Consider the following 26,151-nt stretch of genomic DNA (forward strand, 5'->3'; position numbering starts at 1 on the left):
TGTATCATTAATATTGCTCAGTGTCGTCAGTGTACCACGCCAACATGTAATTGTTAATAGATGAGATTTAAACAATTGAGATTGATTAGTAACCACGTTGACCACATATCAAACATTAATTTGCTTTCAACTGTTAACATGTCAACAATGAATTGCTATCTGAATTGCTATCGACATATTTTCTGAATAAACACTGTGGACTAAAGACTTACATTAAAATCTAAATTTCAGCTTCCTAAGTCATTTTCAGAGGATACGTTTACATAAAGAACGTTATGTATTGTTGTTATTGATTGTTGTTTAACGCCGCACTCAGCGTCATTCTACACTTGTAGCTATATGACGGCGGTCTGTAAAAAAATCGAGTCTGTACCAGACAGTCCAGTGATTGAAGTCATGAGCATCGATCCACGCAATTGGGACACGATGACATACATCAACCAGGTGAAATGGGGTTTAACGTCGCGTCCAAGATTATATTATATAGCGACAAGCATGTTTGTGTGGCTGCTTGTACTAGTCCGGACTGATGCCGTTTTATAGTGCTAGCTCACTGAGATAGCATGCCGCAGTTTAACAAAAACACCCCACTCAGACGCAGTATACTGACTCCGAGCCTACCAGTCCTTGTTTTAGCCCCTTAATGCCAAGCGCCAGACAGGGTAACCATATTTTAACGTCTTTTGGTATGACACGAGCGGGAATCGAACCCCGGACCATCTGCTCTCCGAGCGGACGCTCTACAACTAGATTACAGGGACGGTCATGCATCAACCAAGTCAGCGAGCCTGACCACCCGATCCCGTTAGTCGCCTTTTACGACAAGCATAGTCACCTTTTACGGCAAACATGGGTAGCTGAAGACCTATTCTACCCTGGAATATTCACGGGTCTATACCCAAGTATCGCACAGGTGTTGTCAATTTCAGCATTTCACATGTTGGTCTCACAGTCCATCATCAGATAACACTTGCTTTCATTTTTGACAAATAATACTGAACCTTTGAAGATGGGTATGAAAGTGTGTCTGTGTTCATCACGTTTAGTGACACATTTCCCATTGAGCAAAGAATGAAAATTTTAATCTTAATTTGTCGTGTAGGAAAATGGTATCCAAAGGAAAAAATTGTTCTGCAAAAGTGAAACGAATTATTTGAGTTTTTGATAATCCCCATGGTGTTAATTCCACTTGTCTCAAGCTCATGTGACCATAATGAAATCCGTCCTTGGTTGTATTAAGTATTACGATTCATCTTACAGGGATCTGGTGATATATTTGCTGGACCCTGTAAGGTAAATGTCTAGAGTTTCACTTTCCAATCGTGTCTCATGAATAAGAAACATGGTGCTAATAACTATACATTGTCAATGCAAGAAAATAACCTGTCCAGAGTATCCATCAAAACAGATTCTACTAAAGGAGAAAAATAGCTGTGAAAATCATTTGAAAGGACTACTGAAATCAGCTATGACACCAGGTCTTCGCGAAAAGGGTAATAATGTCCTGTCCTACCGGTAGCACCCGCCATTCACACAATTTGCATAAAGGTAAGTATTTTTATCAACAAAGAGAGGGAGTCTGACCGCCCGATCCAATCGGTCACATCTTAAGACGAGCATAGGTTGCTGAAGACCAATTCTAACCCGGATCTTCAGGTGTCGAGGTCAGTTAATTTCAATAATAACATGCAGATTAATAAGGGCTTGAATTAACATATCAAGTGTCAGAACACTCAGAACAGTTCGACAAGACAAACATTTATTACATAAACACCAACAGATTAGGCAAACAAAGTAAGATGAGCCCTTCTTGCAGTAAACAAAATTTTATTTTGGTGTGTATCTGTACCCCTCGAAGTACCAAAGACATCCCTCAGCAGATAATGTGTCTGCACAGTCGGGTTTTAGTACCTCGTTCAAATTAACATGAGCAGATTAACTCGTAATTACTACAGACGAATTACCTTGTCTCGTCGTAGACCTTTATATCACATTGTGAAACAATTAACGCTAACCATAAAACTACTATCTTTTAATGCCTATGGTTTTTGGTGAACCGATAATGAATATTTCACGAATTAAGACACTTACCTGTGGAATGTAAGTAGAAGATTAGGGTATAATACATTTGGGCAGAAATAAAAGAACATATCTTGATAATGATGAGACAGTCTCACACTCAGCGTGTGGCCTTGCCTCTTCTCATCTGTATCTTTATGCATACGAGTCAGACTTTCAAAACATGAACATTCCAAGAGTCAATTTCTCTTTATGTCAAGCTATAGTGCAGCAGTTCCAGCTGCACAATCGAGCATGCATTTTCTGCAAAGATTTTAAAGAACGTCATGCGACTCTTGCTTAACAGTTAACAATATTCAAGACCTTAAACGTTTCCAAAAGTTCATGGTAGACACTTGAAGGACATAGGTTCCCGGATTTTTTTTCAGGTCACCATGTCACTTGTCTTTGCATGTGTTTGTGATGGGTGCCGCTGGTGGGGCAGGATACTTTTACGTGCCGATTCCCAAATTAGGACAAAATGTTAATCCAGAAATATGTTCATAAAAGAGCTTAGTGTAAAAACCATCAACTAGTATACAATCAACAAATGTATTACAAAATTAAGTTTATAAATCAATAGAAATCCTGCACAGCAATTACAATGGCAGACACCAGTTGAGATGTGGTAGTACTGTCCATGGCAATATGTCATATGATGGCAGTGATCAGTATCAAATACAAAAATACAGTTGTGATAGCAAAAATCAGTGGTAATAATAATAATAATAATAATAATAATAATAATAATAATAATAATCGGGGATGATGATCGATCCTCACATGAAAGCTGGTTCCAATGCAAAGAAATGTGTGAGACACGAAATGAGTGAGAGACCAAATGTGTGAGAGATGCAAAAACACGCTCTTGTCACCTCATAATAAAATCTACCCGGCTAAGGGAACTTTCTCGACAGTGCTGTAAGGCTCTGAACAATGTACTATGAGTCTCGCCGTTTCTGAGAGTTACCCCAGCACTCTAGCATCTAAATATAGCGATTGCTTACATGAAATAGTACTACATTCCTGACGACTAATCACTGCTCAAATACAATGCAATGAGTGTCTACCGTATCTCAACAGAAACAGTATAACACAGTTACAATCGTTGTTAAGCAATAATGAATACAAATGCATATACTATTATTATTATATAACAATACGTTCAGCGTTTCGCGAACAGCTTGTTCCATCACTATTTGGTGGTGATTCATAAACACATGCTTATGACATAGTCTACAATTCAATCTTCAACACTCATTCAAATTCACTGATATCCACATGTGCTCATATAATCATTCTCACAGCTCTACATAGCAAGATATCATTCCTTAATGACAGAGTACGAATACAACACTTTCTAACGTGCTCATATTGGGGTTTCTGGGATTTAGTCGAAATAAATAAATTGTCCCGAAAATTCTTGAGAAAAATAAATATGCCTCATGATGCTGAAAACAGGAATTTACATTGTTGCAAGGTGTTTTCTTAACGAGCATCCAGACTCATGGTTTCAAATTCAAAAAATCTATTCTCGATACAAAATACCATTCCCCCTGCGGTCCCTTGAAACTGTGCTGTCATCATGTCATCAATAACTGACAGAGTATCGAATGAATCAACCACTCCTCCACATATCCCAGGAAACAGTATACTGACTCCGAGACGACCTTGCCCAGTCCCTGTATTTAACCCCTAATGTTGGACGCCAGGGAACATAACAATACCTATCATTATTTTGGTATGAAGCGAACCATTGAATTTCCGCTTTTCTGGGAGACGCTCTATTCACTCGGCCCCAGGGGCGATCCCATAACATGACGTTAAACATGATTGCAGTTTACAAATTACGTTATTGTCCTTACAGGTGAAAATAGAAACATGTGTATAAATACATTTGATAAATATTTGAGACAAACTGTAAAAGATTGTTTTTTATTGACATTCATTCACATTGCTCTTTTTATGTGTTGATATTGCTGACTTTTCCTTCAATAAGGATGGAAATACAGAATATCGAGTGTTACTACTAAAACTATTGTAAAAGAGAAACAATACAGTTCTAGCTACCAACTTAGGTAACATATTACCTATGCTATCTGAACCTTTCTTGATATCAACTGAAAATGTAAGAGTAGAATGTATTTATGATTTCTAAAGGGGACAGCTCACTGTCTTTATCTACAATTCACCGATGCACAAAATAGACATTTGCAAGATCTTTTCATAGATAGAATTCTCAAGATTCTGTTTGTTTTTGTTTAAATGCTGTCAAAATCTACATATTTTCCGTCTTCTGAGCGATTTCTGTTCTCAGCGAGTTCTTGTTTATCGTTTGTTTAACAGAACAGAACAGAATTTATTTCGTGTCGTCTTGCTATGAGGCCAATAGTACAGATGGTTGGATAATATTTGACATATTGTGACAGAGCGCTTCGGTTAATATTGGCTTTGAAATTTCTAAGTTCAAACATTTGTTCAATATACAGAGCTAGCATAAATAAAATGCAGTCATCATTTGTTGTGAGTAACCATACAAACTTGTATTGATAATAATACGACTGAAAGTACGTTAACCTTAGTTTGCATAAGCTGGACATAAAAATAGTGAATGGTATTCATCATCTAAGTCTTCTTTACAGTAATTGCATAGATTGTCAGCTAAGTCATGGTCACGAGACATTCTGTATTTATGTATTTTAAAATCATTTGAACATCTAAATTTTGTCAAAGATCTTCTTAAATTTACAGACTTAATAGATGATGGATTTTTTCAGGTTGTAGTAAGGATTTGTAAGTGCAATATAAATCTAGCCTTGGTGAATTAGATATACAATCTTACCATTCTTGCATAAACAAATACCATGTTCTTTCCTTAAATGTAAAAAATAAAAACATCACAGTCTCTGACATCTTGCATCCACCATACATTAACAAAACCATAACTAAACAATGTATATCTTACAAATGAAACCCAAATTGTATAACCTAATTCATCATATTTACAACGCATGAAATAGCAATGCTTTGGATATTTACCCAGAGGCATCCTTAATAGCTAAATCCAATACTTAATTATTCTCACAACACCATGTTCATACATTCTCGTTCTTCCAAGTTCACCTAATACAGCAGCATTTGAAGATTTTTTATCCTATTTTCAATGTATATTTACAAAATTTAGTATGTATAATTTCGATGCTTTTTCTTACTTCTTTACACCATATTTCCGCACCATTTGGCAACATGGGTAAAATTGTACAATAAAAGATTTTAAAGTATGTATCAACATTTACGTCTGGATATTTGACCATCTTTCTTTTAATTGGTACTAGAGCCTTGTTTGCCTGTTTAGCTAAAGTAAGACATGCTTGAGTAAACATTTTTCTCCATGAAATTAGAATACCAAGATATATATAGTGTGAAACCACTTAAAACTGTTCACCATTAATAAACCATGTTTCATGTTGTGATAGAGGCCCTCCGTTTTTAAATATCATAACTTTACTCTTATTAATGTTTACTGTTAGTCCCTAATTATAGCTGTATCTTTCTAAACCAGTTATTTTGATTTGCATATTTATAATAGAATCAGCAAGTATGGACACATCATCTGCAAATAAAAGCAAAAACATTTCATCAACATCACAATCAATGAAGATACCACGAGTGTCATCACTCTTCATAACATTTACTAGTTCGTCTATGTACATCCAAAACAGTAGCGGTGAAAGCATACATCATTGTCTAACACCGCATGAGGTGTCAAATACATCGGTAAAATGTGAAGAACTATGCTTCACAGAAGCTTCAACGTTGCTGTACATACATTAAAGTACATTAAATATATTTCCATGGATGCATTGCGTCAAGCCTAAATACAGTAATTTTGTCCTATCAACCATATCAAAAGCTTTTTTTAAATAAATACAATAACAATAAACTTTACTTCCTTTTTTCCTTAAATATTTATGTACCAGTGAATGAAGAACAAATATATTATCAATAGTGGAATGACCCTCTCTAAAACCAAACTGCGATTCGGATATGCAATTTTGAAATTCAAACCAAAGAGTAAGTCTAGTTTTAATTACTGATGTAATGATTTCCCCATAATATTTAGTAGGGTGATACCTCCATGATTACTTGAGTCAGTACTACTTCCTTGCTTATAGAGACTGGTAATAAGCCCATTATTCCAAGCCTGTGGAAAGTATCCCTTCTTTAATACTTCATTAAACAATATAAATAATAAATAAGGCATTATGATATTACAAGATTATATAAATATTTCAGGTGGGAGACCATCCATTCCTGGAGATTTCCCAGTTTTCAGTTTTTTCTTCAGTTATTACGCCTCCCATTACGTCATCACACTGTGCACATTTCTCACAATTAGCAAAATTATGACCTAAAATGTAGTTTTTGACATATTCGTTAAACGCGGCTCTCTGGATTTAAAAGTGTCTAGAAATAGGTCAGCCATTCTTATGATATTTCTTGCCTTAATTGTTGGTAGATCCACATAGTTTCTGAATTTTTTCCAGAATATTTTACAATCTTTGTCTTGTTCTGCTTTAGAAATATCCTCCATAATCTTATTCTCAAAATCCCATTTCTTCTGTTTGCACAAACTTCTAAAAAGATTCTTTAAAGATATAAATTCTGTATAATATTCAGTGATATTTGTCTTTCTGAAAAGGTTCAACGTTTTATATTTGCTCTTGTCGAACCATTGTGGTTGCTGGTTACTTATCTTGGTCCTTTTTCAAGTAGTAGAATGAAAACCTGTCTTGACAAGTGATTCACCAACATCTAATTGTAATAGTTCGACACTGTTATCAATATCATGTTAAACTGCCTTTTGAATGTCTGTATTAAAAGATTGTGTTGCACGTGCTGCGTCGTGCTTGTTTAATGACATATCATTTTCATTCACGGGCATATGATCTGAATGCGTTTTGCTCAGCACACGAAAAGATTCAACAAAACTAAAGATATCGGATGACACTACACAGTGATCCATGACAGCCCTGAGAACCTAAGAAAGTAAACCCGCCACACTCGTCTCCATGCTTTCTGCCATTTTTCACGTGCATATCAAACTAACAATACAAATCTATAAGTGATCGACCATAGCTATTAACAATATAATCCTTTGATGATCGAACCATATGAAAGAAGGCCATCATCATCTAATGGTAGACATTCTGGGTCATCATCAATTATAAAGTCCTGCACTTGACCCATACAGGCGTTAAAATCACCAAATAATATGAATGTGCATTCTTGATATCCATGTAGGAGTTCAAATAATTTACCTTCTATCATTTCTAGTCCACTTTCCAATCCTGTTTCATTGCTGTTTGGAGGTATATATGCAAATCCCAGTATACATGCTTTGGCAAAGATAGCTGGCATACAGAAATGGACAGAGTCCTCCCACACCTTATGTATTCTCCTGAGGTGTTCGTATAAGCCTTCCTTAAAACAGACGGCGATACCTCCACTATGCCAGTGTAGTTTCTTTCTAGTGCGTTGAAATGGAGAGTAACCCGAAAATAGATCCCTAAATTCTGTGTCATTTTTAGCCCATGTCTCGATCAGTGCAAAAAGACTATTTACTTAATATGGATTTTAGTTCGTTAAATTCTGTGTTAATCTTGGAGTGTAGTCCATTGATGTTCCAACAGAGGACAGAAATACCTTGTACAGTAAACTACGGTTATAACGAACTCAAAGGGACTACTAATTTTAGTTCGTTAAAACCGTAGTTCGTTATATGTACATATACAGCATGACTACAGCAAGTAGTCGGGACCAAAAAGTAAGTTCGTTATATCCGTCAGTTCGTTATAAGCGTGTTCGTTATAAACGTAGTTTACTGTATGTTGTGAAGACGGATGCTTATGCGTCAATTATGTTTGTCCTTGGTCAAAGAAGTATCTCGTCGTCCTCGGCCATATCCCAAGATTGTGTTAACCTTCTCAATGTTGTCGTGACTACGTTCCATTAATTGTCCTTGATTTCTCTCCCTTCCTCGCTGACCCACACGAATGAGTTTGTCATTTACACTGAGTTTATCATATGAAATATAGAGTTTTCTTCACCTTTATTTCTGTATTCTTCCAGATACTTTCCAAATTGTTTCCTCGTCTCTGATGGTTTTTTTGTATAGTCATCACTATCTCTGCAGGCCTTGTTTCTTCACTTTTTCCTTTTCTTTGAACGAAGAAAACTTCGCAATTATAGGTCTTGGACTCGTCGTTGTCTCTAATCTATGAACCCTTTCCAGACCAATATCATCAACATCTTCTAGTTTCAATGTATGTTTCATAAAGTTTCTTACTTTATCTTCACTTTCTTCCCATGTTTCTGCAGCCTCATCATCTATTCCAAAGATCATCAGATTTGATCTCCTCATCTGTGCTTCAAGTCTATCCACGGAAGTTTCGAGGTGTTCCTTTTCTTGCCATAACTTGTCGTTTTCCGCCCACAGATTGTCCTGTTCGGTTTTCACTTTATGTATCACTTCCTTCATTTCATCAAATTTTCCCCAAAGTTCGTCCATGGAGTTTTTATTTGATTCGAGAGTTGTTGTATATCATGCAAGATATCTTTCAACTCTTTATCTGATTCGGACTCACCATATGGGGCTGTGTCGACTTGCAATCCTCCTCTCCCGCGTGCAGTCACTCGAAGTTGACGGGTGGCATGACCGGTACCGGTACCCGGGTGAGGCTCAACACTGCCACTCACAAGAAGGAGTAAACACACAAGGATTGCAACTTGTAATTGTCGCGTAATTTGTCCACCACACAGACAAGTGGACTTCAGCACTAATCTCTGTTCCTTCCAACGTTGTCAAGTTTTTATCCTTCATGCTGCTATTGAGATTCCCATACAGATTTTTCAGCAGCGTTTTTCAACATGTCTTCACTGTCGCCATTGTAGCAGGCGCTCGTTTGTTTTACGAATGAATAGTCGAATTTCGTTGTCACTCTTGACTTCCTAACTATTAATAGTTTGTTAGAAATAAAAGTGTCAGCTACATATGTCTAATCATCAGTGAAGTTTTGGGAAATTGTTCTGATGCATTTACAATAACAAATCCTCTCTAAGTAGTATTGACATCTGAACATATAAAACATGCTTCCGCTTAATGTTTTACAGTTTGAAGTAAGACTGTTTACATTTGCTTGAGTTAGTATTCTGATCAATAGGGTTTGCTAGAAACTACTGTTCAAATGTCAGTGAATCGGAAAAATAATAATCCTCCCGTGTAGGTCTTGGTTAGATATAGTTGAGTCCGGCGTTAAACAACAAACAAACAAACGTAAAACAATGCACCAATTAACAGTAGGTTGAATTGTAATTAATATTTATCCACTCTTGGGGGATAAGGTGTGTGCGTGTATGTACTACAAGCCAGCACACTAATTCCGCCCACCAGAGACTGAATCAAAACACATTGCTTTGGCTGAGCCTTTTACTATTATTAGCAGCTACGTGAGGGGTAACATATTCCGCACCACAACGGCTGTGTTGTGTCGGCTCTGACAATCCACCAAGCTCACTTTAGAAGATGCGTCAGCTAATCCTGTTGCATCTGTTCCTAGCATGTCTTCCCCATGTGAAGGGACAAGCTGTTGTATTCAACATTGGCGTCACTTTGTGCGATGTCAAGTGCATTCATAGAAGCTCATGCAGAAGTTTCGCTTACAACTTGAACACTCTCACATGCCGACTGTCTCGACGGACAGCCATGGGAAGGACGATGAAGGGCTACGTCATTCGTTCAAAAGGAAAACAATTAGTAAGTATCTGACTTTTTCACACACTGTTGGGAATTCCTTAAATGCGATGAATGTATTAGCATCTGTTTACGGCACCGTTTACTGTAAGTGTCACAAACTAAATTGTTTTGATACTTTTAGATGGTAATGTATTGTAACCACAGGTCCAGCCGTAAAAGGCGACTATGTTTGTCGTAAGAGACGACTAAAGGGATCGGGTGGTCAGGCTCACTGACTGTGATCGTATCCCAAATGCGTGGATCGATGCTCAAGTGTCACAACCTAAACTGTTTTGATACTTTTAGTTGGTAATGTATCGCAATGTATCACATCAAGACCCATGAAGATGCGTTAGAATAGGTCTTCAGCAACCCATTATTGCCGTAAAAGGCAGATATTCTAGTTGTAAGAGGCGACTAACGGGATCGGGTGGAAGGCTCGCTGACTTGGTTTGATGAATGTCATCGTATTCCAATTGCGTGGATCGATGCCCATGATGTCAATTATTGGATTGTCAGGTTCAGACTCGATTATTTACAGACCGCCGTCATATAGCTGGAAAATTGCTGAGTGCGGCGTTACACTACAAAGAAACAAACAATCATATCAGATACTGTTATCCAATGAATGTAGTAAATCTTTAAAATGTTTTGAGGTAGTGGGAAGAAGAAAGCCTCATTTTTGTGATTCCCCACATTCACTCTTCTGACAGCCATCAGCGAGTACATGCTCGTTGAAGACTTGCAGTGCAGGCTCACAGTGTCTAGAAAGTCATATGGGACGTGCAGTTTGCGTGGCAGGTAATACAGGAATGAGTTAATGAAGAGTGATTGAATGAATATATAGGGTCTGACTGAGTTATACACTGATATTCTTTTAACCACCTGTTTGACGAATACGCAGCAAGTATACCATTCATGCCAATAAAAACACAATAGAACATTAATCAAGAAAGTGTATACTTTGTCACTCCATCTCGAAGTATTTAATATTTGGCCCCGATTACAATATTTCGTATTATGCACTGACAGGACATCTCAATACTTACCATCACCATATTATACCATGTTGGACCGTCTCCGTGGTCTAGTGGTAGAGCGTCCGCCAGAAGTGCGGAAGGTCGGGGGTTCGCCCCACGGCCGCGTCATACCAAAAGGTGGTACTCCTTGTTACCCTGTCTGGCACTCGGCATTATGGGGCTAAAACAAGACTGGTCGGCTCGAAGTCAGTATACTGTGTCTGTGGGGGGTATTCATGTTAAACTGCTGCATGATATCTCAGTTGGCTGGCACCATAGAATCGGCATCAATCCGGACTAGTAGACGCAGACACACGCACACACGCACTCACACACACTAGATTGTCGGGCCCAGAATCCAATATTTATAGACTGCCGTCACACAGCTGGAATATTGCAGAGTGCGACGTTCAACAACAAACAAACAAAAAAAATCTTATCGATCCTGTCATTTTCGTACAGTTCGTCCTTTCCCCCGCACACTGGGGAAGAGGTGCAGGTCAACGGCTGACTGTGCGGGTCCCGGCTTCGCCTGCTTCAGTGGAAAGTGTAAATGTACCCCTGGTTTCAGCTTTAATTATGCCACAGAGACGTGCGTTAGGCGTAAGTCAGTTTTCAGGCTTTTACTCCCGGTTGTCAGGGTCCAACTATGTCATATTCTGGGGTGTGGGATGGATGCCGGGATGGCTGGGATTTCTTTTGTAAATTTGTCCTCGTGACAACATGTCTGGTATTGCTGCTGACACTGACCACGGGAGTGCATCCAATTCGATTTCGAAATTGCACCGTTTTTTAGAGACATGGCAAAGATATAGACGGAATCGTACAATTATTGCTTGTAATAATAGAAACGTTTTTTTTTTCGATTTCAATGTTCAGAAAAAGGTGCAAGTCGTTTCTTAAATATATGTTTCTATTTTTGTGTGTGTTTCTTTCATATTTATTACCATGGATAATCTAAACCATTTTACAATAAAACCTTACATGTCCATGGGGCCTGTGAAATCATTTGTTTATTTTTAGGTTGTAAAGTCTGTGGATCACGGATGACTATTTACAGAGGACTGGACATGAAGTTCTACAATAACCTGGAACTGAGAACTTCATCACTGAAGTATTGCATTGAACGGTGTATTCGAGAAAAGAAGTTTGTCTGTCTCACTGTGGAGTTTTCGGAATCGGAAGAGAAGTGTAACCTCTCTAAGAGAGGGTACTTAGACATCAAAGCATCCTTCCGAAATAAAGGGGACATAAACTGGATATTGGGATCGAGAAACTGTGGATTCGTTAAGATATGAAGTCTTTGAATGTTATTGGAAGCACATGAATACACGATACCTTTTATGGATAGCAGCTTCTTTTATTCTCTACCACGACGTTTGAGAGCTAGTTCTTGCTCCTTCATCAGATGAATAAAGGAGCAAGAAATAGCTCTGAAACGTCGTGGTAGACAATAAAAGAAGTTGCTATCATGTTATGTTTGGAACAAAGAACATGCATGAATTCATTTTTTTCTAGACGAAACGATACAGACTACAAAATCCATCGGTTTGTAAAGATTAAAGTGTTTCTGAAAAATGTAGTTGTTAGTTTTCATTTCGATAAAGCGAGTAGGTGACTTAATTTAATATCGTATCTTCAATATGTGAGTGAGATAGTGTTTGAGTGAGTGCGTGAGCTATGTATTTTTGATTACAAGTCACAACAGCGTTTCCACAAACATAAGCAAGATCCGCTACCACTCTGGGGCTTTTAGGTTAGAATAGGTCCAAGCAAACTATCAGTATCAACTGGTGGTTCGTCAATGGTGGTTTGTTTGTTGTTTAACGCCGCACTCAGCAGTATTCTAGGTATATGACGCGACCTGCAAATACTCGACTCTCGATCAGACAATTCAGTGATTGACACGAGCATCGATCCACCCAATAGGGATACGATGACATGCATCAACCAAGTCAGTGAGCCTGACCACACGATCCAGTTAGTCGCCTCTTCCGACAAGCTTAGTCGCCGCTTTCAGCAAGCATGGGTTGCTGATGAACTATTCTAACCCGTATCTTCATGGGTTGTGTGTGGCGTGTCAACGTAATTATATGGAACGCCTAAATGTGTACAGACTTCTTCCAGTTTGTCAAAACCACGACTGTTGCTGAAACACAACACGATTGATAATACCGGCCATTCACAGGACAAAAACTATAACTCCATGCCAGTCCTGAAGTGATGTCACTGTATATTTGTTTTTGTACATCAGCTAAACATATATATAATCTACTTCTTATTAGTGCCCAACTAATTAAAGCGCTTTATTGGATTCGAACACAGGACAAATTACCATAACTCCATGACAATCCAACAATCTTTAATAATATACTTTGGAGATAGCATATGAGCTAGTTTGATTTGTCTGCCCTGCTATTTTCAACGAAATATATAAAACGTGTTTCAACCATAATTGTCTAAAAAACAGATGTGATTCCCAGTTATTCCTATTGTTATCGATACTCTTTATATCGGGATGAACCTAACTACGCCTTGTCAACTGTTAAACACCGTAAAACTGAGTGGAAGTCTTCCGGACACTGATCCCTAAACCAAATGAGTAACACGTGTTCAGAGAAGAGACTCTACCTTTTTTAAAAATTAATTCAGATTTATATCAAACACATGTCACATATCTCATTTAGTCAAAAATAAACATTTTTAATACATTTTCGGTGGAGCGTGTTGGGTTAGAAATAGAAAGTTGTCAATGAGAAACTTGTCAAACTCAAGCATTTATGATGCTAAATCTAACATTAGAAACCCCTTTTTGTGCAACAGGTTTCAGTTACCGTGACACCAGCAAGGATATTTCATTCATCAGTCTCGGTGGCTGAGTTGTTGAGATCGCTCACTTTGTGTGCTGGCGATTACAGTGTGGGTTGGTTGGTTGGTTTGTTGTTTAACGTCGCACTCAGCAATAGTCCAGCTATATGACGGCGGTCTGTAAATAATCGAGTCTGGACCAGACAATGCAGTGATTGATAACATGAGCATCGATCCACGCAATTGGGATCGATAACATGTATCAACCAAGTCAGGGAGCCTGACCACCCGATCCTGTTAGTCGCCATTTACGACAAGCATTGTCGCCTTATACGGCAAGTATGGGTTGCTGACGACCTATTCTACCCCGGTATCTTCACGGGTCTTCGAATCCCGGATAGAGTTCTGTACTTAACTAGAGTTATATTTAACGTCACATCTGCATTATTTCAGCCATATCGTGTACTTAACTAAGAAATGAGAGAGTGAGTTAAGATTTTAAGTCACATCGGTATTATTTCGGCCATATCGTGACTCTCAAAGGCATACTATACATAATATATACAAGTAAACTATAAAAGCCTGTCAACAAGGGCCAGTAAAATCACTAGATTTATCACAGATTATGATTTAAACTAGCATGAAACCATAGAAATACACCACTAGACAGAACAATGCATTATAAAAATGAGCTATTGATCGCCAGAAACTGAAGGTAAATCACCTCACCTTTGCTACCTGCATGGACCCAAGCAGGATTTACATCTTCCCCTCAGTTGTTATCGATTATTGATTAAGTTAGCCTAACATCTTAAACGACACATATTTTTAACGTGGTAGTTTAAAAACTATTAGTGGTAATAGAACGTGGTAGTTCTACATCGACTTTGAAAGATGTGGAACTTACGTATCTTCTTAGGGGATAATAATAATAATAATTTTACACTACCCTAACCCCCTTCAAGGATACAGCCACTAACAATCGCAGTTCAAATCTACCAAATTTAAAACATTATTTTTTCATCAAAACATATTATCAATCAAAATTTTGCAAACAATTCAATATCATTTAAAATCCAATAATTAAACCAGAATGAACATTTGTAAAAAGATCCTGAAATACTAAGAAAAAGTTTCAATTCAGCTTCTCTGCTGCCTTATTGTGATGCAGAGTATGAATAACCATGTTTGTTCTACGAATTATGATCTGATAGCTTCACAACAGCAACAAAGTTAAAGTCACAAATCACAAACATATACCCTGTATTGTCTAAAGCAATGGCTGACGGCTTTCTGAATTGCTCTGATTTCTCCACAACGTTACCAACCACTGAACCCATTTTGTCCAGCTGCAAAATTATTTCGAAGTTATGTTCAGCCAAGAAAATGGCACCACTGGAGTCGACAGCAGTTCCCATTGGGTTTTCATAACTCTTCCTCTTCTTCTTCTTCTTCTGCCAAAACAATTTACCGTTCCGTTTAATACATGACAGGGTATTTCCAGAAATATCAGTAGTGATCATTTCCCCACCTGGAGTGGCAGAGACATAACAATTGTCCGGTCTCAACACATTGGGCATTGGGATTTTGTGCTCGGCCAGTACTTTACCATCATAGTCAATGAAGTCAACATCTGTTAGATTTGTCACTACAAATAGCCCATCTTCCAAACATGCAATTCCATCATAACTTTTCTTCGTTTGAATTCGATTTTGAAAGAGAAGCTCATCCTCCATTCTATAGAATGCAATTGTATTTGGATCTGACGTTGTTATGGCCACGACGTTGTTGTCGATGTTGCATATGCGACTAGGTGTTGAACCAAGGTCAAGGGAACATCTGCTGACCTCTTCCATTTTTGGATTAAGTGTTATAGCAAGAAGTTTCTTCACCTCGAAATGAGGGGTCAGTATTATTCTCTTCTCGCCCTGAACAAGAACCGTGAGGTCATAGCTAACCTGATCCCCGGCAGCAAGGGGGATACATGTCTCAACGGATCCCAAAATTGCACGGTTGCTCTTGTGACAACTGGCTTCTTGCAAGGCGTTTGCATCATCTGTGTGCAGTATGGAGCTACTCTGGATATCATGATGTTGACTCTGTTCGTTACTTTCGGTATGGGCAATATTCTGAATTGTTCCAACTGTCACTTGCCGTGGTTCCTGTCTCAGTTGGGGTAAAGGTGGCATTTTGGGTCTGGGCATCCCGGAAGTTGGCATGTCCGAGGGCGATTCCACTGAAGCTGCTGCTGCTGTTGATGTCCCAGCAACTGCCCCACTCCCTGAAGTGGCATCAGGGACTATGAAGATTAAAAAAAAAATATGCAACGTGACACTGGACTTCCATACCTCGCACTGCAAGTCATATTGATATACATGCACAGTCTATTGTCCAATATAAAGATAACTAAAATGGAACAATGCATAAGAGCTGTGTAAATCCACACAATAACGACGCAATGAAGTACTGCAATTGCTGAATAGAAAACAATATTTTCTGTATGTGTAATTGGGAAATTACTCCCAAAGACTGATAACCATGTACAGCCATATTGAAATATCAAAAAAAATATTCACCAATAAATCTGTAACACAATAATATGAAAGGAAATTAAAACTGGTTACCGTATGCTTTCAAACCCTCAAGGATATTTGTCAGCTTGAAATCGTGTTTGAATTGAAGAGCCCAGGCCTCTTTTCTTTTGCTTGGATTTTTTGGTCGTGTTGATTTTCGGCAAAGTGGGCATTTGAAGCTTCTTTTTTTTTCTTCAACGGTGGCAATAATGTGATTGTTCAGACATTCGTAACAGAATGCGTGTTGACACGGGAGGCTTCTGGGGTCCTGAAAGATGTCTTGACAGATGCTGCATGTCAGATTCTCCTTCATGACAGCAGACAGGTCCATATCTGTCACAAAAATAAATAAAATGAATGTGAGATATTGTCGACGAACATGCTTAGGTAGCTGGGCCGACAGTTAACTCGCAAACAGATGACAATACAGGGTGCTCATATATTTTTCCAAAGTTCCAAAGCTCAAAGTTGCTCACATAATATGCACCATGGTCATTTGTGTATTCATTTGCTTTTTCCTTTGAAGCTTCCTTATTGCTCATACAAATGTTGTTCACCCTATGAAATACGGTGTTTCAGTGAAAACCTCACCGAGTCGTGCTGTAACTAGTTCCATTCAATTGCCAACAAAACCTTGTGCAAATTCTTTTATTTTTTAAAGGTTCCAGACAGACATCACTTAGTATAAAAAGCTTTTATTGCTGCCCTTTTGTGTTTTAGATTCCCGATCCTAGTTGCGGCTCATGTATTAGTAGACCCCCTGGAAATTGGGAATCGACTAGGTTCTCAGCAATCCCAGCGACCTATAAGGTCGGTTGGACAGGTTCGGTGACTTGGTTGATTTCGTGTTATCATACAATATACTTAGGACCTATTATATCCGGGGGTTGGTGGAGTGGCCTAGTTGTTAAAGCGTTCGCCGAAGACCCGGGTTCGATTCCGTACATGGGTACAATGTGTACAATGTCTGAAGCCCATTTCTGGTGTCCCCTGCCGTGATATTGACAAGAATATTACTAAAAGCAGCGTAAAAACATACTCACTCACTATTATGTCCGGGATTTTAGAATGAACCATAGTGAGGCCAAATGTTCGATAAACCACTTCATGCACTATAGTTGTACTACGACAGCAGTATGATTCATACGAGGAGTGATTGATAAGTTTTGAGCCTCACATTGAAAGACGTGATAATAAATTGTTGTTTTTTTCAACACAATGCCCTTCCACATTGATACAGTGATGCCAATGATGTTGGAGGGATTGTATTCCAGCGTCCACTGGGACGTCATCGTACGAGTCGAATGGGTTCCAGCTGAATCCTTCATCAGGCTTGGGGAGATGAGGCGACTGAGGTTGGTGCTAATGGAGTTCAAAGCCACATTCGAGGATTCTAGCCGTGACGATGTCTAACTTTCTGGACTAGAAGCGGTGAACCCAGGTTTCATCAATACTCACAAAAGGTTGCAAGAATCTTTCCCAATCAGTTTCTGGAACTTGTGCAAGTGCACTGCACCTTTCATATTCCAACAACTTCTCAACGACGACAATTACAGGATTTACAGGTTTTCTTTAAGTTGTCATTACCAACACACCATTTTGCCAATGTTCAGTCTTGGTACACAGGTGTATCTTAGGACACTACACAATTTGACTTTATTTACGTTATTACAGAAAGCAGCATCTGCAGAGCTGACTGATCGATATTTAGAGATTTTGTTCAAAGTTTGAATTTAGGAACAATGTATTTGAAATTTTGACAATGTAACCGATGCAACTGATTGCCCGAAAATTAGATGTTCGATTTCGTTCAAAGATATTTTGATACATTTTTGCACACAAAGCACATTTTATTACAATAGCAAAGGAACGGAGTCCTCTGATTGGTCGGAATTTAGATACTTAACCATATTTAAGACTATTTCCCTGACTTATTAGTGCTCTTTTTGAAAGTAGGTGTGGATGATCAGCACCAGGAAAAACTACAGGATACTATAGGATATGCTAAACTGCTATAAAAAAGGTATAGACTTCACATCCGCAAAATATATGCTTTATGTTGTAATACAAATTCTCTTTTCATGGCTATATTTGACTTGACACGGTACTGACGGGGTGTTTTTTAAAAACAAAATGATCATTGCATTTGACTTCTTGTTGTTGTTGATATGATATGGTTCTGGTGTATGCCTAACATATACGTGATACTGCTTCAAAATGTCCATTATGTTATGCATAAAACTCTGTTAATGGATCATTCTAACAACTGATCACCACCATCTACGACTTGGTCTGGTCCCCTCCAAAATGACTCCACCGAAAAGTCGCATTCGCGGAAGCAGTTATAGGTTCATGGGTGTGGGCATTGTGTTAGGGTTTCCATAACACATATACACATTGAACAAAATCGGAAAATAACTACAATTCATCAACCAGAGTCCTCCGTTCCTTCTGTATGGTTTTAGGATAGTAACGGAAATGATGTTACCTTGCATATTAACCTTTGTACTACAGTAAGTTTGATATTAATCGTTTAAAAGGGTCAGAGTCATAAACCCTTTTACAAAACCTGCTTATAGCAACCAGGTGGTCGTTTTAGCGAGGGAATATAGAAAAAGATTAGTCATTTGCACATTTAGACAACGTAACGATCAATTAAATCTGCGAAGTTTCGTGAATGTCCGATAAGCATTTCATAGTGATAACCCAAAATGTAAAAAAAAAAATATCTAACCCTTAATGTAATTGTTTTACATTAAGAGTAATTTTACATAAAGAGTTGTAACAAGGATTAACCCGCAACCCTTGACGTAAACATAATGCATTAAGAGTAATTTTTACATTAAGAAATGTAACAAGGGTTAACCGGCAACTCTTAATGTAATTCGGTGAAATTAAGAGTAATGTTTACATTAAGAACTGTAACAAGGGTTAACCCACAACCCTTCGTGTCATTTTGTTACTTTAAGAGTAATGTTTACATTAAGGGTTGTGACAAGGGTTAACCCGCAACCCTTAATGTAATTCGGTTACATTAAGAGAAATGTTCATATTAGGAATTGTAACAAGGTTTAACCCGCATTTTCATAAGGTCACATACCCCTGTTTATGTTACTACGTTGTCACAGAACCACAATGTGTCCAATTAACTAAATTGTGCAGTGACTCGTCTACCCGTCTGTTTCCTGTTGTTACGGCACATGACTCACTGCAAACATGCTGAGCTCAACAGCAGCACTCTCTGAACATTGCGAACATGTGATATAGGACACGATAATGAGTTGGCAGTATACATAGGCAGAAATCTGTTTCTTTACTACAAAGACTTCAAAATAATGAAATGTAAGTGTTATATTCCGAATTATACTAAGCTAATAATCGATAGGAGAGAGAACGATATATAGAGAGAGGGAGAGAGAGAGATACAAACCTTCTTTGCGACACGTCCCTGCTATCGCAACGCGAGGCTAGTTGTAAACATTAAATCGAAAGTAGACTGGAAATTCCAGTCAGGTTTATAAATAGCGACACGTCACTGCAGTAGTTCACAACACTGTATGGCGTGATCAGCCTATCTTCACTTCATGTTCTAGCTGGGGTATTGTATGTTGGTAACAGGTGCATTTAAACATAAATGAATCTTTGTGTTGTGCATATCTCAGATAGTCCCTAGATCAGTAGACCTGCACGTGGACACTTATCGTAGTTAAATATCTGCTCGTATTTAAACATCTGTTTTTGTCAAGCAGGTGTGATATGTTTTAGTATTTGTAATGTGTATTGCTATATTGTGTGTGTTCTACGCCTCAATCGCGTCTGGACAAGGCAAACCAGTGGTTGATATCATGAGTAGTCTGGGATATTGTTGCATGTATGCATTTCCTTAAAACTGTAGATATTTGTCCGATCGTGTTTCTTTCTGGATGCATTTCTTATGAGACAGTTTATCCATATTAACACCACCAATGTCCCAACCATAAACTATTCCTCATCTGAAAGAAATTTATCCTGGATTAGGTATACCTATTCCTCAGAATAGAATTTGTCATGCACACACGCACGCACGCACGCACGCACGCACACACGCACACACACACACACACACACACACACACACACACACACACACACACACACACACACACACACACACACTAACACACTAACACACACACACACACTAACACACACACTAACACACACACTAACACACACACTAACACATTAACACCACCAAATGAAAGAAATTTATTCTGGATTAGGTATACCAAACATATACATATGGTGTCATATACACAGACAGATACACGTGTAGACACACACTCACAGACAGATAAACACACATGCAGGTTTACACGCGGCACTATACACACATACGGATACACGCGTATACACACACCCACAGACAGATAAACACACATATATAGGTTTACACACAGCACTATACACACATACAGATACACGCGCATACACACCCACAGACAGATAAACACATGTACAGGTATACACACGGCAGTATACACAGATACACGCGCATACACACACTCACAGACAGACAAACACACATGTACAGGTATACACACGGCACTATACACACATACAGATACACGTGCATACACACACTCACAGACAGATAAACACACATGCAGGTGTACACACGGCACTATACACACGTACACGCGCATACACACACTAACAGACAGATAAACACACATATACAGGTATACACACGGCACTATACACACATACAGATACACGTGCATACACACACTCACAGACAGATAAACAAACATATACAGGTATACACACGGCACTATACACACAGACAGATACACGCGTATACACACACTCACAGACAGATAAACACACATATACAGGTATACACACGGCACTATACACACATACAGATACACGTGCATACACACACTCACAGACAGATAAACACACATATACAGGTATACACTCGGCACTATACACACAGACAGAAACACGCGTATACACACACTCACAGACAGATACACACACATATACAGGTATACACACGGCACTATACACACATACAGATACACGTGCATACACACACTCATAGACAGATAAACACACATATACAGGTATACACACGGTACTATACACACATACAGATACCCGCGCATACACACACTCACAGACTAACACACACACACACTAACACACACACTAACACACACACACTAACACACTAACACATTAACACCACCAAATGAAAGAAATTTATTCTGGATTAGGTATACCAAACATATACATATGGTGTCATATACACAGACAGATACACGTGTAGACACACACTCACAGACAGATAAACACACATATACAGGTATACATGCGCATACACACACTCACAGACAGATAAACACACATGCAGGTATACACGCGGCACTATACACACATACGGATACACGCGTATACACACACCCACAGACAGATAAACACACATATATAGGTTTACACACGGCACTATACACACATACAGATACACGCGCATACACACCCACAGACAGATAAACACATGTACAGGTATACACACGGCAGTATACACAGATACACGCGCATACACACACTCACAGACAGACAAACACACATGTACAGGTATACACACGGCACTATACACACATACAGATACACGTGCATACACACACTCACAGACAGATAAACACACATGCAGGTGTACACACGGCACTATACACACGTACACGCGCATACACACACTAACAGACAGATAAACACACATATACAGGTATACACACGGCACTATACACACATACAGATACACGTGCATACACACACTCACAGACAGATAAACACACATATACAGGTATACACACGGCACTATACACACATACAGATACACGTGCATACACACACTCACAGACAGATAAACACACATATACAGGTATACACACGGCACTATACACACAGACAGAAACACGCGTATACACACACTCACAGACAGATAAACACACATGCAGGTGTACACACGGCACTATACACACGTACACGCGCATACACACACTAACAGACAGATAAACACACATATACAGGTATACACAGGGCACTATACACACATACAGATACACGTGCATACACACACTCACAGACAGATAAACACACATATACAGGTATACACACGGCACTATACACACATACAGATACACGTGCATACACACACTCACAGACAGATAAACACACATATACAGGTATACACACGGCACTATACACACAGACAGAAACACGCGTATACACACACTCACAGACAGATAAACACACATGCAGGTGTACACACGGCACTATACACACGTACACGTGCATACACACACTAACAGACAGATAAACACACATATACAGGTATACACACGGCACTATACACACATACAGATACACGTGCATACACACACTCACAGACAGATAAACACACATATACAGGTATACTCACGGTACTATACACACATACAGATACCCGCGTATACACACACTCACAGACAGATAAACACACATGTACAGGTATACACACGGCACTATACACACAGGCAGAATGTCGGAAATGTCGGACAAGTCCATTTTACAAACAGTAGGGTTCAGTTGGGTATTTCCCGCATATTCTCACGTAGATTATGTTCTCCCACGGACCTATATAACCTTATACACGTCCGTGGTTCTCCTAATACTGATGTCATTTCCCTCCCACTATTGGATGCGATCGTTTTGCCACTGCGTTTATCTGCGTAGCCCGGCTACATCTATGGGGAGCAACTTTCTAGACACTTCTCTCTAAAAAATAACGTTGTCCAATATATGACATCATCGAGTTGCGCTCGCATATTCGAAACTGACGTCATGATAGAACAATGTTTTATCGTGAAATAAACAACGCTTCCGTCTTCCTTGTTCTCTGCAATTTTTCGCGTAGCCATCTTATATAAAGCTTTATGGCGTTGTCTGGAAGTCAATGGAGCCAGCTCACTCATCATCATTGGAGCCTAGCCCATATAGAAAGCTTGACCGCAGTCGCCGCTGGGTGAATAAACATAATCATCAATGACTGTAGCTGTCACCACTGTATTTTTTGTATTTGATTCTGACCACTGCCATTACATTATATACTGCTATTGAACATTGTACTACCACTCTATTGTTTACTGTCATTGTAATTTGTGCTGATTTGTCAACTCAGTGAAGTTTGTTATACTTTAGCTGATTGTATACCACATGTTGGTTGTTGGTTTCAGACTAGGTTCTCTTCCGTACAGATTTCTAGGTTAACATATTGTTTTAATTTGGGAATCGACACGTAACACCATGTGTGCGTGCTTTTATCGCAGGTGGCCCGTGAAGATCCGGGGTAGAATAGCTCTTCAGCAACCCATGCTTGTCGTAAGAGGCGACTAACGGGATCGGGTGGTCAGGCTCGCTGACTTGGTTGAAGCATGTCATCGATCACAACTGTGTGGATCGATGTCATGATATCTGTCACTGCATTGTCTGGTCCAGCTCGTCATATAGCTGGAATATTGCTGAGTGCGCCGTAAAACAACCAGTCAACCATTATCTCGGGTAGACGTTGGTGCTCTCCCGGATACTTCTTCATTTGACAACACAAGATCGACTGTGGGTCCACAACGTTTATTCTCTGATCGTAGGCTGCTACATCATATCCGGATCATTGTTTCCAGTTAGCCTCTCGGAGGCGAAAGAGAACCTACCTGCCTAGCCCCTGTCCGGGGCTCAAGTCTAGACTTACTGGACTGAGGTAATACATAAAACATATAAGACTCCCTGTTTAAACCTTTACCCCGCCAAACTGCCTCATATATGAAACATGCCATTTCTGTGAAGAAGGACGTGTCCCACGTTCTAGTAAGAAATTGTGAATGAGGTACGGTGGACTATTAATCAATATATATCTATTGTAAAAACATATACATATAGAAATTTTCTTTTTTTTAACCGGACTGAATTTGATTTATTCTACAGCGTATTGTGCGTGGACCACGTTTTTCGTTTCATATCTTCAGACACCACTGTCGAGTTGGACACAGTGTCCACCAGGATACAATACGTACAATGGGTACAGTAGATACATAGATGCATTGCTATTAATACAGACAAGGAATATACAACGTTACAGCCAACACATAAATGAAACTTTGTTGGTACCGTCGTACTATTCGGCTGCCGGAGCAGTTAAATAAAGTGGAAATATTTATGTATGGACTTCTTAAGAATACTTTTGTTTTCAAAGCGTTTCAGGTCTCATTGGGGTGTGGTTACAGTCGAGTGGAGAAGCCGGTTATGTACACAAGCTGGGGAAAAAAGTCAGTAACATAAACAAGGGGGTGACACGATAGAATGAAATAAACACAATATTACTACTGCCAGTTTTATATAATATACACCTAGAAAACAGCTAACCAGTAAATGTACATTTCAATGCAAATGTCTATTATTTTAATCTGTATCAATCTTCAATTCACGTGTAGAGCTCCATATAGATGAAATGTGTTTAACGTCGAGTTCAAGATGATTGCACTCATATAGCGCGCGTGCTTGCATTGGTCCAGTTTTATAGTGCAAGCCCCCTGAGATACCATGCCGCAGTTTAACGTGGACGCCGAGCTTTAGGAATCCTTGTTTTATCTTCTTAATAATATTGTTGGTGTCTGTATTCAGCTCTTCAAAAGGGTTTGGAGACTGGCACTGTTCCATTGTCCTTCGACTGCTCAAACAGCGTCTGCTTTTGTCTACTTAGAGATATACAGATTTTTTATCTACGTTCGGGTCCCTTGTACATGGGTAGAACAATTACGTTACTTATGAAATTTAGGGTCCCATATATTGGAATATTCACTATTTCTCCGCTGTATTGTGATATAGACATGTGCCCTGGACAAGTGCTCTACCTAATCTTCGTTTCTAGTTCTGTTCAAATAATAATGAGAAAAATAGCTATGCGTATATATGATAGGATTGCTATTTTTAGAGACATGCGTGGATTTGATTGATTTGCTGGTTTTAGAGACGTGTGAAAATATGATTGGCTTGCTATTTTTAGAGACATGCGTGTATATGATTGTCTTGCTATTTTTAGAGACATGCTTGAACGTGATAAGCTTACTACTTTTAGAGACATGCGTGTATAATGATTGGCTTGCTATTTTTAGAGACACGCTTGTATGTGATTGGCTTGCTATTTTTAGAAAAATGTGTGTATATGATTGGCTTGTTATTTTTAGAATGATGCTTGCATTTGATTAGCTTGCTATTTTTAGAGACAAAAAATATCAAACCAATCATATAGACGCATGTGCAAAATTATCTCAAGCAACTGATAGTATAAATTGAGAAAGTAGTGTTCTGGTTTCTGTTTCTCAATCCATTCGTCGACGTAGAGTCAGCAACTTCGCAGACACAGCTACATGTATTATGCACAATTTCTGGTTCCGAACACCCAATCTATTTGATTTCTTTCCTGATAGCTTTTGTCGACATCGAGATACCCAGAGGTAGATAAAAAGCATCCAAAGTTGTGTTTGAAATCAAAGCTCAGACACAGGAAAGATGTTTCTAAAGCACACATGTGCCCACACTGTTCAGGAGAACGTGACTTCACTTGTCTGTCGTTGTGGCCTTTAATTCCAAAATGCTTATAAATTGAAACGGTCGAACCGTATTGTCGGCACCCTGGAACACAAACAGTAGACACCAAAACTCAAGGAATAGAATACCACCAATATATGTCAACAACACTGTTTACTCCATGTATAAGTGCTCATACAATTGAAGTGCCTGTACATTAAACAATATTAATTTTCTAAAGAATCTTATTGAATTTTTTTTTAAAATGATACTATTCTGAATAGAGATG

The 26,151-nt window shown here is 38.8% G+C and overlaps 2 protein-coding genes across 2 annotated transcripts; one reads left to right on the top strand and one right to left on the bottom strand.

Annotated features, from left to right (window-relative positions):
- Positions 1 to 9,643: 9,643 nt before the first annotated feature.
- On the top strand, positions 9,644 to 12,170 carry LOC139472620 (uncharacterized). The gene is made up of 4 exons (XM_071255088.1): positions 9,644 to 9,874; positions 10,567 to 10,654; positions 11,335 to 11,475; positions 11,896 to 12,170. Exons 1-4 carry the CDS (start codon positions 9,644 to 9,646, stop codon positions 12,168 to 12,170), a joined length of 735 nt encoding a protein of 244 aa, XP_071111189.1.
- A 2,626-nt stretch (positions 12,171 to 14,796) lies between these two features.
- Positions 14,797 to 19,708, bottom strand: LOC139472624 (uncharacterized). The gene is made up of 3 exons (XM_071255091.1): positions 19,684 to 19,708; positions 16,305 to 16,586; positions 14,797 to 15,979 (listed from the first exon to the last, which is right to left on the bottom strand). Exons 2-3 carry the CDS (start codon positions 16,582 to 16,584, stop codon positions 14,874 to 14,876), a joined length of 1,386 nt encoding a protein of 461 aa, XP_071111192.1. The 5' UTR covers positions 16,585 to 16,586; positions 19,684 to 19,708; the 3' UTR covers positions 14,797 to 14,873.
- Positions 19,709 to 26,151: the final 6,443 nt, after the last annotated feature.

This window comes from Haliotis cracherodii, unplaced genomic scaffold, assembly GCF_022045235.1.
Source record: "Haliotis cracherodii isolate W230 unplaced genomic scaffold, xgHalCrac1.p SCAF_25, whole genome shotgun sequence".
Lineage (NCBI taxonomy): Eukaryota > Metazoa > Mollusca > Gastropoda > Lepetellida > Haliotidae > Haliotis > Haliotis cracherodii.

What these genes read in the sequence shown, in the direction of transcription:
- LOC139472620 (XM_071255088.1), top strand. Translation starts at nt 9,644, where the DNA reads ATGCGTCAGCTAATCCTGTTGCATCTGTTCCTAGCATGTCTTCCCCAT. An exon ending in GTTCAAAAGGAAAACAATTA is followed by an intron (nt 9,875 to 10,566) that starts GTAAGTATCTGA and finishes CTCTTCTGACAG; the next exon opens with CCATCAGCGAGTACATGCTC. An exon ending in ACGTGCAGTTTGCGTGGCAG is followed by an intron (nt 10,655 to 11,334) that starts GTAATACAGGAA and finishes ATTTTCGTACAG; the next exon opens with TTCGTCCTTTCCCCCGCACA.
- LOC139472624 (XM_071255091.1), bottom strand. Translation starts at nt 16,584, where the DNA reads ATGGACCTGTCTGCTGTCATGAAGGAGAATCTGACATGCAGCATCTGT. An exon ending in TGAGGGTTTGAAAGCATACG is followed by an intron (nt 15,980 to 16,304) that starts GTAACCAGTTTT and finishes TAATCTTCATAG; the next exon opens with TCCCTGATGCCACTTCAGGG.